A 14515-nucleotide genomic window follows, 5' to 3' on the forward strand; every position below is an offset into this window, starting at 1 on the left:
TTAGATATTTGCCCTTCCTTATACTTAATCTTTTTTTAATGTAAGAAAAAGGTAAAATTTGAGGGCATTGTGATAAACAAAATAAACCTGTTACTTTGGTAAAATTACTGCATGATTTCATTTAAATAATGGTTTTAAGTATTCTGAATTATAAGAGCAAAGAGTAGAAAAACTGTTTCTATTGTCTGAGGGAGGGATAAATGGAAATTGTTTCTGAAGACGGTAGAGCTTCTGTTATATATTTATTAATTCTATACTTTACTCTGAAATTTGCTTAATAGGTAGATGCCTTGCTATTTTATCACAATACTAAACTATAATTAATGTATTAACAATGTTTATTCTCCATTACAACCACGGTGGGAATTCCCTTTCAAGATATCTTGTAAGTGAAACTGGCACTTATTTAACATGCGCGAGTGCCTATTTAATTGTTGACCTTAGATAAATTTGTGTAATTGCTAGTAAAATCAGATGTCACCAGAACAAACAAAATAATGATAAAGAAAAATGACTTCAGGGTACATGTCTGAGGTTTATACTCACTAGACATGCAACTTTTAGTTGATGAATCAGGTTTTTGTTTGTTTGTATCCTAGTATAGTAAAATATCATTGCCCTCATCTGAAATTAGGACAGTATTCCACCAATAGAGTATGTGTAAATGCATGTGTGTTAGTAAAGATTTACTATCACAGGGCCCAAGGTAGGTATTTCAGTCATGTGACGGAAATGCTGTACTTGGGAAACCTTTATTTCTCTTCCTTTCCTGATTTTAAGTAAAAAACTTTAAATGGGTATATTCCATAAAAAGAATAATATCTGAATAGACACTAGTTTCTTCAAGGTGACTCATAATACTACGTTAGTTCTAAGGCAGGATTGGTCAGCTGCTCTACAGGTCAACTCTGAACTGCTCCTTCAATTTTAATTGCATACTGTTTAAGACTGCTTCCCACTTGAATGGAATGATCACTTCTGTGTTCTAAACACAAACGCACAAAAAAGCTTGCTAACCTGTGTTCTAAGGAGCATGCCCTTGTATTTTATATTTTGGTTGTGAGCCTAACCTTAACAGCTGAGCCATCTCTCCAGCCCAATGCCCTTGTATTTTAAGAGAGATGTTGGCTTTTTCTTGGAAAAGAGGAAGCTAAATTTTATGGAGTTTATCTCTTGTTCTTTCTCACTTAAGAATCTGATGATATAAAATTGATTGAGAAAAGTTTTAACAACTTGGCATTAAAGGTGAAATTGTAAAAGCGACAAATCACCTAAAAGAGTTCAATGAGAGCACATTTTATCACTAGATTAGTCTAATGAGGTGAAATAGTCAATATCTTACAAATGACATTAAACAGAATAGAGCTTTTGCAGGTGAATCCACAACTTCAGGAGAATAGTAAGAATCACTCCCTTTTTGCAATCCTCATCCTATAGTCCATGATAAAAAGAAATTATCTTAAACAGACTTTTAAAATGTGACTTAAGACTAAAGTGAAGACAGGAAGATCAGAAATCAATATCATCCTCAGCTACATAGCAAATTCCAGGCCAGCCTTAGGTGCATGATGCCCTGACTCAAGAAAAGATAGAATATGTGTAAGGTTAGTAGTACTAAAAGACATTGTCTTGCTGGGTGTAGTGGTATACACTTATAATCCCCATATTTGAGAGGTAGACTAGGAGGGTGGTGAATTCAAAACCAGCCTGAGCTGCATAGACCCTTCCAAAAAGGAGAGACCTGCCTTCACAAAATATGCTACAAATATGCTATCAAAACAAAACTGTTTTGATAACCATTGTACTTTACCCATGTTTAAGCATCATTATACAGCATTCAATGTTTTTATGTTCTGTGAATTCCAGATAACTCAGCATACCAGTTTTGTTTTGAAAATTTTAGTGAATTTTAGAAGTCTATATTTTTTGTACAACATGGGCCCAAAAGTGGAATGAGAAATTCTGTTAGCTCTTGTCCCCTTATAACTGATTAATTTTGAATTTCTGTCACTAAGCAGTATTTGGCCATCCCAAGTCTGCATACCAAATGATTATTATGAATGTCAAATACAGTTGTGCTATGTGTTACCCTTATATTGGATCAACTCTTTCTGACAAAAGTAAATGGAACACATTTTATATGGTTTAAGATTTAAGACACCAGAAGACATGATGTCTCAAAGACACGATGAAATTCTCAAGGAACTAATAAAAATACTTTTGTACTGATAGTAAAAAAATAAGGCTATTTGTAATGTTTAAATGGAGGCTAGATGATCAAAGAAGGAAGGATGGAAATAATAGGAAAAGATAATATATTCTTTGAGAATTTATGTGATACAGAATTAAGACACTAGATTTGCTGTTGAAACCAATTAATCCATCTCAGTTCGTACTTTTAAGTAGGAATTAGGAGTTTTATGTTAAGATTTATTTGTTTCCTATACCTAAAGTAATATGGTTTTTTTATAAGTAGCCTTCCTTTCTTGAAATAAACTGTTATGGAGAAAAAGCTTTTGTACTGAAATCCATCTTGGAAAATTAGAGCAAAACAGCGAGATATTTATTGTTGTATTTACCATAACTTAGAACCATTTAAATTAGTATTTTGTAGTTTTACCCATTTAGTGGAGAATTTCAAATTTCTCCCAAGTTGTATGATAAATAAGTTCTCATTTTACTCAGAATTAAAGACTAATGTGTAATAAACATAGAAATAATTAAAAAAGACTTACAAAATGAAAAGAATCTCTTGATCCTTTCACTTACACTTAATGGTCACTCCATAAACTTATAATATAGTTCCTGGATTTTAGGAATAAAAGTGGCATTATAATGGATTTCCCACTGCATTTTCTATCTATATATCTATCTGTCTGTCTGTCTGTCTGTCTATCTATCTATCTATCTATCTATTTATCTGTCCATGCATCCATCCATCATCTGTCTTCTATCAATCAATCTTTCATATCACCAATCATCTTTCTTCTATTATTTCCATTCTTCCTTCTTTCATCATCTAGCCTCCATTTAAACATAGTCTTAAACTTCTTAATATCAGTATGAAAGAATTTTATTAGTTCTTTAAGAATTTCATACATTATATTTTGATCATATTCACCCCTCTTCTAATTTCTTTCAGATCCATACTCTCTTCCCTACCCACCCAACTTTGTGTCCTCTTACAATAATATCAAGTACAGTTTGCTACTTGTAATAGAAAAATCTGATTTGTTCTTAAAATTTTTCTTTTCGTGTGTGTGTGTGTGTGTGTGTGTGTGTGTGTGTGTGTGTGTGTGTGTGTATGTGCATGCATGCCTAAAGGAGTTTTGGGATCTTCTGGAACTTCAGTTACAGGAAAATGTGAGCTATTCCATGTGGGTATTGGGATCTGAACTCTTGCCCTCTAGAAGAATAGTATGCACTCTTAACACTGAAGCATCTCTCCAGACTCAGAAAAATCTTATTAATAATAACATTTTAAGTTAAATCAGCAAAACTGAAAAGATATGGTATAAATTTATCATTGTAGCACGAATTTTTAGGTTTATGTATATTATGTGTACTGACCTTGCCAAATGAACGGATACAAATATATACTCCCATTCTGGAGATTGCCCCTTGTTTTAGTTTCTTTTTTGTGGCTGTGACATACTCTGGCAAAAGCAACTTAAGGGATAAAGGATTGATTCTATCTCACAGTTCATGCTAGGAAAGTTAGAGAGGCAGAAGCTTGAAGGAGCCGGTCCCCTTTGCATCTTCAACCATGAATACATAGTAGTGTTCAACTCATTTTCTGGATCTTATGCAGTCTAGCATACTGCTGACCAAGAAATGTTCTCATCAACACTGGGGGGTCTTCCCAACACAATAAAGTAAGAATGAAGATATTCCTCTGGATCACCTGTGCAGAGAACGAGTGTCTGCAGAGTGCTTGAATTGGGACATCTGTACACATGCATTCCTCCCAAGGTTCAGAAAACTTTGAGAAAGAGCACAGGAAGACTGTTAAGAGCCAGAGGTTAGGAAAGACTAGGCTGAAACCATGTCTTCTGAACATGACTGAATCACAGCACTCATGAATTCTCAGTAGGTATGATTGTGTGCACTAGACCTGCACAGCAACAGTTCGGTTAGCATTGCAGCATAGATGAAGGAGGGGTCCAAGAGTCTACACCACTAGCTGAGGAGTTACTGACAGTTGGTGGATGCTAATGGAAGACAAGTTAGCTTTTATAAGGGATATGGTCCTTGTGAGGCTGATAATGCTCTAGTGGATAACCCCCCACACATATGTATGGGCAGCACAAACAGGACTCAGCGCATTATTTAAAAAGATGAGGACATAAAATAGGAAGTGTAGAGGAAGATCTAGGAAGAGTTTGAGGAGAGGAGAGGAGAGGAGTTGGATGTAAGTATGGTTGAAATGGATTGTATGCAAGCATGCAATTCTCAATGAATAAATTATTTTGAAAATACTATATTTTAAGAAAATATACTTTAAGAAAATAGAATCTTCACAGGCATGGCCAGAGGCACATCTCGCACATGGTTCTGGATTCTGTAAATTTGACAATTAGCATTAATCATCACGTGTCTTAACTCTGTTGATTCCTTATCTTTGCAGAGATTTTTACTGTTATACTCTTACTTGTCAACTCTTGTTTTTATCCTGAGTTATTGATGTTCTATCCAGGAAATCATTACATATGCATCTTTCTTGGAATATTTCCCTCATGTTTTATGCACTTTTAAGGTTTTGAATGTTAAATTTAAAATCAAATTAATTTGGAACAGAATTTGTTCAAGAGGAGGCACAGGAGCCTTGATTTTCTCCTGTACATGCAGATAACTTGAGTTCCCAGCACACTGTGTTAAAAAGAATGTCCTTTCTCTAAAGGATTTTTGCTACACTTAATGAGAATCAGTTTGCCAAAAGTGTGTTTATTTCTGGGTCCTCTCTTTAGTTCCATTACATTGTTTTATTTATGTGAGTCTTTTTGCTTCTGTGTGAATTTCAACATTTCAGTTTTACCCAATTCAGTATGTATGCTGGCTTATGGATTTGTTACATACTGCCTTTGTTATGTGGAGCTACAATCCTGCTATATGTAATTTATTTGTGGCTTTTATTTTGAAGGGATATTTAATTTAATGAAAGGATTTTCATATGCCTACTGATATGATCATGCATTTTTTACATCTGATTCTATTTGTGAGCTGCATTATGTTTACTGAAATACATTGAACTATTCATACATTATTCCACAGAAACCAATTTGATCAAGGCGAATGATATTTTTAATGTACCTTTAACTTCTATTTAAAAGTATTTTGTTGAGTAAAAATGCATTTATGTTCCTAACAGGTACCGGAACAAGTTACTTTTTGGTTGCATTTTTTTCCCTAAGCTTTAGTAACACAGACATATTGGCTTCATAGAATGACTTTTGCTGTGATTGCTTCTCTTCCTATTTTACAGATTCTTTTTTTTGAGGAACACTGGTATTATTCCTTGTTTACAGAGAAGCAGGGAATCCATCCAGTCTTGTTTTTATCTTTGTTGGAAATTTTCTTACTATAGCTTCAATATCACTACTTGTTACTGATTGATTAGTTATGCTTTTGATCCAATTTTATAGCATATGTATCAATTTGTAGATTTTCCAGTATATTTGCGTGTAATTCAACAAAATAGTCCCTAATGAGCTCTGAATTTCAATTGTATGTGTTATTAATTTTTAAAACTGGTTTTGTTAATTTGTTCTTTTTCTACCTTTCTATTGATAAACTAAGTAAAATGGTGCTTTATTTCTAATAACCACCTTTTAAAAATTAATGTTTTTACTGTTCTTTTTGTTTTTCTTTCATTTATTTTTGCTGTACTATTTATTATTTATTTCACTGATTTAGAATTTGGTTTTGGCCTTGTCTTTTTATAAGTCCTTGTCGATACATTTGAAGTATTTATTTAGAACTCTCTCTGTAGTAATAATATAGACACTTTCATTTAATTACATTTTATAATTTCTTATTTGACTTCTTCAATAACTCGCCAATTTCGAACTACTTTGTTGTCTAAACACAGCATATATGAATAGATTATTCAGTTTCTTTTGCTATTGATTTCTTTTTAAATTTCATTAAAATTATATATGATACAATAAATTATTGTATTTTAATTCAATAATAATTTATCTCAGTCTTAATAAATGGTTTATGTTAGAATAATGTGCTAATAATCAAATGTGTATTCTGGAGCTGTTGAGTGGAATATTATGCAGATGACTCTTTAAGTCATTGTACTACATACATTATTGTTTTAATGTTTCCTAGCTGATTGTTTGTTTTGAAGATCTATTGTTTTCAATGATTTTGTTTGAATCAGGGAAAAGAAGTAACCTGCTATTATTTTATGGAGGCCTTATGATTAGCTGTGGTTTTATAAAAACTAGGGATATCAGCATTGGGAACATTTACTTTTTTAGTAGCTGTATCTTCCTTTTATGGTGTGGAGATCAAATTCAGATCCTTGCACATGCCAGGCAAGCACTCTACCACTTTCCAATCCTTAGTTATACCTTCTTCATGTATTCTTGTTTTATTCAGTGTATAGTAGTGACTCTTTGTGTCTTAAAGCCTATTTTTCTGGTTATGATTATGACTATTCCTGCTTGATTACATTTGTTTGGATTATCATTTTCCATATTTTCACTCAGTCTGTTTCTTTGCAAACAGATTAATTTCTTATAAACAGCATGCTTCTGAAATGTACCTTAGCCCAAGTAGATTCTCTGTATCTTTTAACTGGAGAATTAAGATTATTATTTTCATTGTAAAAACTGGGCAATAACTGAATTTTATTCTTCTTGTTTCAAATATTGAGTTCATTTCCTCCTCTCATTTTACAAGTTTTATGTTCTGTTGTACTGGTAATGTTTGATTCCTTTCCATTTCTCATTTGCATGTCTACTCTTATAATGGGATATTTTCTTTCAGGAACAGTCATGTTTGTGCCTGTTTCTTCCTCTTCTGAGTGGAGGTTTCCTTAAGCACTTCCTTAATACTCGTCTAGTGGTCCTGCATTCCCACAATTAGTGTTTTTCTGAGATCATATTTCTCCTTTTATTCTGGAGGGCATTAGTGCTGTGTATACTAATCTCAGTGGAAAGTTGTTTTCTTTGGGGACTTGAAAGGCATCATCAGTGCCCTTCTGTCCTTGAAAGTTTCACATGAAGTGGCAATCATCTGTCTGGACCTGGTGGGTGGATTCAAAGTAGGGTGGAGGAGGAAGGCACAGGACACGATGCTCCTGGGGAGATGCTCCTTAGAACTGGGTTGGAGCCAGGAGAGCCCTAGTTAGGCACAAGGGCAATCAGACTGTAACCACCGGGAGGACCCGTCTGTCCCTGAAGCCCACGGGAGGTCCCAGCACAGAAAAGCCTCAGATTGGATCCTCCTCCTCCGGTAGTCCTGGAGAGTGTTGGAGGTTGGTTTATTCCCACACCCTCTGTGACCCCCACGGGACGCAAGCACCCCTGTACTAAAAACAAAACAAAACAAAAAGCTGAGAAGAAAGTGTTTACTCGCCAGCCAGAGACTAACGGATGCTCAGCAGCACTACATCCACCATGCCCGGGATGATCTGCAAGAACTCAGACCTGGAGTTTGACTCGCTGAAGCCCTGCTTCTATCCAGAAGAAGATGACGTCTACTTTGGCGGTCGCGACTCGACGCCTCCGGGGGAGGACATCTGGAAGAAGTTTGAACTGTTGCCTAAGCCTCGGTTGTCACCTAGCCGTGCCTTGGCTGAGCACAGCCTGGAGCCAGTGAACTGGGCCACCGAGATGCTGCTGCCTGAGGCCGACCTATGGGGTAACCCGGCCGAGGAGGATGTTTTTGGCCTGGGAGGACTCCGTGGCCTCACAAGCAACCCGATCATCCTTCGGGACTGCATGTGGAGTGGCTTCTCCACCCGGGAGAAGCGAGAGAGTGCGGTAAGCGAGAAGCTGCCAGACCGCTATGGGTCCCTGGCTGCCAGCCCCAGCACCTCAGCCCCTGGAGCAGCAGCTGCTGCCAGCTCTGTGGGCCATGCGGGCAGGGGAACAGCAGGTGCGGGGCGTGGGAAAGCCGCCTGGCTCACAGAGCTTGCCCACCTGGATTCAGAGTGCATGGACCCCGCTGTGGTCCTCTTCCCAGCGAATAAGCGCGAGTGGGTGCCGGTACCGGCCATCCCCACCAGTGCTGGCACTGCGGGCACTGTAGTCAGCCGTGGTGACCACCAGGCCTTCAGCACCTCCCGAGAGGGCATCCTGAGCAACTCAGGTATTGAGGAGGAAGATGAAGAAGAAATCGATGTGGTCACGGTGGAGGAGACTCAGTGCTCCAAGACTGTCTCCAGGCTCCCCACCGTGGCGCGCCCTGAGAAAGCAGTTCTGGGCCCCGGGCGCGCGCAGCCCAGGGAGCTGATCCTCAAGAGCTGCATCCTCATTCATGAGCAGCACAATTATGCCGCCGCGCCACCGTTGCCCTATGTGGGCAGCGAGGACGCGCAGCCGCCCAAGAAGCTTAAGAGCACGGCTTCACTAGGGTCCCTCAATTGCGTCCTCCCGCTGAAGCCTACTAGATTGGGTCCCCGCAACTCAAACTTGGAGGACATTGAGCGCCGCCGCAACCACAACATGATGGAGCGCCAACGCCGTGACAGTATGCGCTCCAGCTTCCTGAACCTCAGGGACCTTGTGCCTGAGCTGGTGCACAATGAGAAGGCCGCTAAGGTGGTCATCCTGAAAAAGGCCACCGAGTACATCTACACTCTGCAGGCTGATGAGTGCAAGCTCCTGGTAGAAAGAGAGAAATTGCACGCAAGACAACAGCAGTTGCTGAAGAAAATCAAACACTCTAAGACGTATTAAACGTTTCTTTAACTGACAGTCACTACTACTTTGCACATGTTGACTTGAAAAAAAACTATTGTGTTGACATTAAGAATGTTGGTTTACCTTCATATTGGTCCCTTGTCAAGTTTGGAGCTGGATAGGGGGCAATCATGGAGTTCTAGTGGGGCCTTGCAAAGTCTAGGAATAGGATGCTATCCTAGGATCTTTCTTTCCTCTAACCTCAGTGATGGCCATGAAGGGTCAGGACAGTTGGGAACCTTGGAAGGCTATTGCAGTCATATTTACTCCAAGTTTCCAGAGTCAGCTCTCCTTTTTACAGGAGTGATTACATTCCAATAGATGCCACAGAAAGGGAATCGACATTTGATGTCCTTGGGGGAACATTCCTGTAAATTACATAGGCTGCCCCACCCAGAGGTCAGTATTACACTGGAAGTTCACACCTAAGTATCATAATAACACCTCAATGTTTGAGGAGCATGTTTTGTACACAGATATATTGTCAATCTATGTTACGTATTGTGCTAATTCTTATACTGTCTGTACTTTAGTATGATGCTGATACGTAACTAAGTTTGATATTTATGTTTACATATGAAAATGAAGAGTGAAGGTTTTTAGAATGACTATCACTTTTTTGAATTAAGAAACTTTTTAAAGAAATTATATATATGTATGTATATTCCCTTTTCTCCAAGTTTATGTTTTTCTGTTAGTGTATTTGCTCATGTGTGATGTGTGCATATGAGTGAATGCAAAGTTGTGTGCTTAATTTCTAAAAAAATATGTGCACTTTGAAATACCTCATGTTATTATGAAATAAATAGCGATTAAATAATTTTTTAAAAGAAGCTTTCTGCTTTTCAACTAATTAGTTTACTCTTAAGTGCAATTTCCCATTTATGTTTCACAGATTTTAATATTCTTTCCCTGAACTGCACTTTTGGTCATAATATGCTGTAAAGAAGTTCTCTCTTGGTCAGATCCATTTGAAATAAACACCTCTTGTACTTGCACATTCATTGGTTTCTTAAAATGAGGGAAATGTTGTGCTGTATTCCACTGAATATGTTTAATATACTCTTTGCCTTTAGCTTACCTTCGTCAGGTATGTCAGTGAGTCAGATGTTTGTTCTTATAATGGTATCATAAAGATCTTATGTCTCAGAGATCTGTTTACTCTTGAGTCTTGTTTTTTCACTATTCTTGTTTGAAAATATGATCATATAGTTCAAGTTCAGATATTCTTTTCTCTGCTTAATCCAGCCTATTTGGGCTTTCAATATATTTAATGTATATTAACTATACCAAATAATGGATTTATTATAACATTTTTATTTTATGTATATAAAGTACAATATTAATATTTAACATCTGTCAACCTCTCTTGGTCCTTTCCTCACACAGTAATTACCATTCTATATTTCTGTCTTTTCAAATCTTGGTTCTACATATGACAGAACACATGATGTTTACCTAAAGTGCCTTATTTGTTCAGCATTATAATCTCCATTTTCATGCAAATTATATAATTTAATTCATCGTATGGCTGAATATACTTCATTGTGTATTTGTGTCTGGCTATTTAAATTTCATTTAGATGATTTTATCTCTTTTATATGCTTTCTCCAAGGTGCTATTTTTCATGGTGGGATTTATTTTCATTTTTATATTCATTGTTTGAGAATTTAATTCATAAATATACTATCACACTTTCTTTATCCATTTACTTATTGATCTTAATATAGGAAAATTCCATGACTTGGTTTATTGCGAACAGTGCAACAATGAACATGGGGATTTGGGTATATGTTTTTCATGGAAATTTTGGTTCTTTTGAACACACACACACACACACAGGTTATGAGATCATTATACATAGTTCTACCATTACTCCATATTGATTTCCATAGTATATTAACTAATTTGCATTACTGTTGAAAGTGTAGTCAGTGTTCTGTGCTGATACCTTGCTTGTACAAATAAAGCCTGACTGAGGGTCAGAGAATGGAACTTTCCACTGACTAACCATAGAGGTCTGGAGGTCTGTACAGAGAGACAGGAAGTGAGGTAACTGGGCTGAAACAGGATATAAACAGGAGAAACAGGAACTTGCTCTCTGGTCTCCTAGGAGGTAAGGTGTTGTGGTGGCTTGCTCCTCCTTCTCTCTGATCTCTCAGCATTTTCCACTATATCTGACCCCAGGATTTTATTATCTAGACCAATTAAGAACTCCAGTTACACTGTTCCATTTTTACCATCTCCTCAGTAATGTTTGCTACTATTATTTTTTGATACTTAACATCTTCTAAGTAATATTTGCTACTTATTATTTTGTTGATAAGGTGTTAACTGAAGTGAGGTAGAATCTCAATGTAGTTTTGATTTGAATTTCTGCCATGGGTATGGATTTTCAGCCTTCTCTACTTCTTGGGAATTATCCATTAAATTCATTGGCCCATTTATTGATAGGATGATTTATTTTTCAGCCAGTGTTTAACTGTTTTACCTCTTTACATATTATTGATAGTTATATATTCTTTTAGAACGTTTGCCAGAGATTTCTCTCACTTTGAAGGTTATCTATACACTGGAAAATTGGTTGCTATGTGTTTGAATTGGATGGAATCCTACTTCACCATTCTAGTTCTTAATTCTTAATCTATCTGAGACGTATTCAGAAAGTTTTTGCCTATGTTTATATGTTAATGTATTTTCCTATACTACTTTCAATGTTTCTACACACATATTAAAGGCATTTGTCATTTTGAATAAAATTTTGTGTAAAATAAGAGAGAAGTCTTCTACATATAACTATTTTTCAAAGCATTTAATTGTTATAGAGGCTATGTTTATGAAACTTTTGTCAAAAACAAGGTATCTATAGCTACATGGGTTTGTTTATTGATTATCTTATCTATTCAGTTCGTCTACATGCCTGTTTTTGTGCAAGGACCATGAATTTTTTCTTACTATGCCTATGTAGTATGATTTAAAATCAGCTTTTGTGATATAGTCAACATAGCTTTTGTTTCCTTCAGGTTAACATTGATTTCACAGTCTTCTGAGATTTCATATGAATTTTAGGAGTTTGATTTATTTGTTTTTTTCTTCTATTTCTGTGAATATCATTGGGGATTTGATGGTAATTGCATTTCAACTATAGATCATACTTGATAATATTCATGGTATTAATTTGCTAATTCATGAGCACATGATATCTTTTCATTTTATAATATCCACTTCAGTTTCTCTCTTCCATACTTTATAATTTTCATTGCAGAGTTTTCTGCATCCTTGGTTAGTTATATTCCAATATAGTCATATTCCTGTATTGATTGGAACTGTGAATTCAGTTTTTTTCTGATTTGTTTCTCAGAATGTTAATACTTAGTGTCTTCACTACTTTTGTATTGGTGTGATAAGACATCATGACCATGGCTACTTATAAAAGGAAGAGTTTATTTGAGGCTTTACAGTTTTAAAGGGTGAGTCATGATCATCATGGCAGGGGCCATGGCAGCAGACAGTCAGGCATAGATCTAGAGCACTAGCAGAGATCTTACATCCTTATTCATAAGCATGAGGCAGAGAGAGGCCTAACTGGAAATGTCATTGACTTTTGAAACCTCAAAGCCCACTCCCAGTGACACATCTTCTCCAACAAGGCCATACCTCCTAATCCTTTTCAAACAGTTCCACCAACTAGGGACCAAGCATTTGAATTTGAGCATGGGGTGGGGGTGGTATTCTTATTCAAAGCATCACACTTAGTAAAACATTTTGATTTTATATACAGCTACATTGTTGAATAAGTTTACCAGACTAAAAGTCATACATTTGAGTCTTTGAAGTATAAAATCTTATCATTTGTAAACAGAAGCAATTTGATCACTTACTTCAATTTGAGAATGATTTTCATTTATTTCTCTTACTGTTTTGAGTAGAAATTTAAACACACTGTATTGAATAAGCAGAGTAAATCAATATGTATCTTTGTCTCTGGATAATAGTTTAAATTGTCTTCCATTTAGTTTCATTATTTTATAAGTATATCATATGTAGCATTTATTAATTTGAGTTATGATCCTTGAATTCCTAAAATCTTGCTTTTATCATGAAAAGATATATTTTGGTGAAAGTAATCTCAGTTCCACCTCCTCCTCATTCTGTAAGGTTATCTTCAAGTGATATATATAAGAGTCAGGAGAGCTGATAGTCATCAGTCCTGAGAGGGAGAAATGGAAGATAATTAGATGGAAATCCTCTAAAAGTGAACTAAAGATATCTGCTTGCTTCACCTTGGGGCTGCTTCTGCTTTGCAATGCCCTCTCTTACTAACAGTGCATTTCTTCTTTCAGTAAATCCTGTGTTATACTTTGCTGTTTCTGTGTCTTGTTTTAATTCTTTGCTGTGAAAGCTAGTAAAATAGCTTTACTTATCTTCTGTAGTGCTGGTTTAATGTGCATGAGCTACTTTGGTTTGCGATGATCTCAAAAGCTTATCTTATTTTGATTTCACTATTATTTTTAAAGATAGATTTGCTGAGTATAGCAACCTTTGTTGGCAGTGCATTCTCTGGGTTAGAAACAAACAAGTTTTCTGTCTTTGGGGATCACCGTTGAGATATTTAATGTTATTCTGAGTTTGTCCTTTTAAGTGGATCTTATGCTAAATTTGTAAGCATAATGTCTTTATTCTATGGACATAACATTTCAAGTATAATGTGATGTGAAGAAGTTCTTCACTTACCATGTCTATTTGGTATCTTAAATGCTTTCTGGAAGTACATGTCTGTATCTATGCCTTACTTTGGGAAGTTTTGTGCTATAATGTAAGTGAACAGATTCTGTATGTCTTTAATTTGTATCGTAGCTCCTCTTACCCCAAGAATACGTAGATTTTGTCTCTTAATCATTGAAAATATTTTCCATGATGGCTTTTCTTGGCTGGAGTTCAAAACAGGGTTTATCTGTGTAGCTTTGGAGTATCTCCTGGAACTCTCTGTAGACCAGGTTAGCCTCAAACTCACAGGGATCCGTCTGCCTCTGCCTCCCGAGTGCTGGGATTAGAGGCATGCACCACCAGCACCTGGCAAAAGTTTTAAATTTTATACTCAAAGTTACACAGGCATTTTAAACTTTATATGTTTGTTCAATATATTTCATTTTTCTCTCTTTTTGCAGTGTGTATTACTTAATTAAATTTATCTTTAAATTTATTTATGATATTTATATTACTATGTAACTCTTTTTATATAATTTATTTAACTTTATTTTATGTGCTTTGGTGTAAAGGTGTCAGGTCCCCTGGAACTGGAGTTACAGTTCTGGGCTGCCATGTGGGTGTAGCAGAGTACTTACTACATGAGATGTTATAATTGCACTTCATCCACAAAGGTTTAAGCATTTCATGATGAAAAGCTGAATCTGTTATACTTCCATGTTTACTCATTCTAATATACTTTCTTCTTAGCAGTTTTAAGATTTATTCCATTGTATTTCTTTTCTTTTTTGATAAGTTTCTTTCTTAATTAAATAATTTATTTATATTTTATGTATGAGTGCTCTGCATGTAAATCTGCAGGTCAGAAGAGGGCATCAGATTCTATTATA

The 14515-nt window shown here is 36.0% G+C and overlaps 2 protein-coding genes across 6 annotated transcripts in view; both read left to right on the forward strand.

Moving 5' to 3' along the window:
• The window catches only part of LOC121139938 (spindlin-2-like), a 90121-nt gene that overhangs the window by 37649 nt on the left and 37957 nt on the right, over positions 1-14515 (forward strand). The gene's annotated exons all lie outside the window — the stretch shown is intronic.
• Positions 7521-10033, forward strand: LOC121139937 (protein S-Myc-like). The gene has a single exon (XM_040743960.1). It carries the CDS (start codon positions 7608-7610, stop codon positions 8913-8915), a length of 1308 nt encoding a protein of 435 aa, XP_040599894.1. The 5' UTR covers positions 7521-7607; the 3' UTR covers positions 8916-10033.

The sequence above is a fragment of the Mesocricetus auratus genome, unplaced genomic scaffold (genome assembly GCF_017639785.1).
Source record: "Mesocricetus auratus isolate SY011 unplaced genomic scaffold, BCM_Maur_2.0 Super-Scaffold_100003, whole genome shotgun sequence".
Taxonomy (NCBI): domain Eukaryota; kingdom Metazoa; phylum Chordata; class Mammalia; order Rodentia; family Cricetidae; genus Mesocricetus; species Mesocricetus auratus.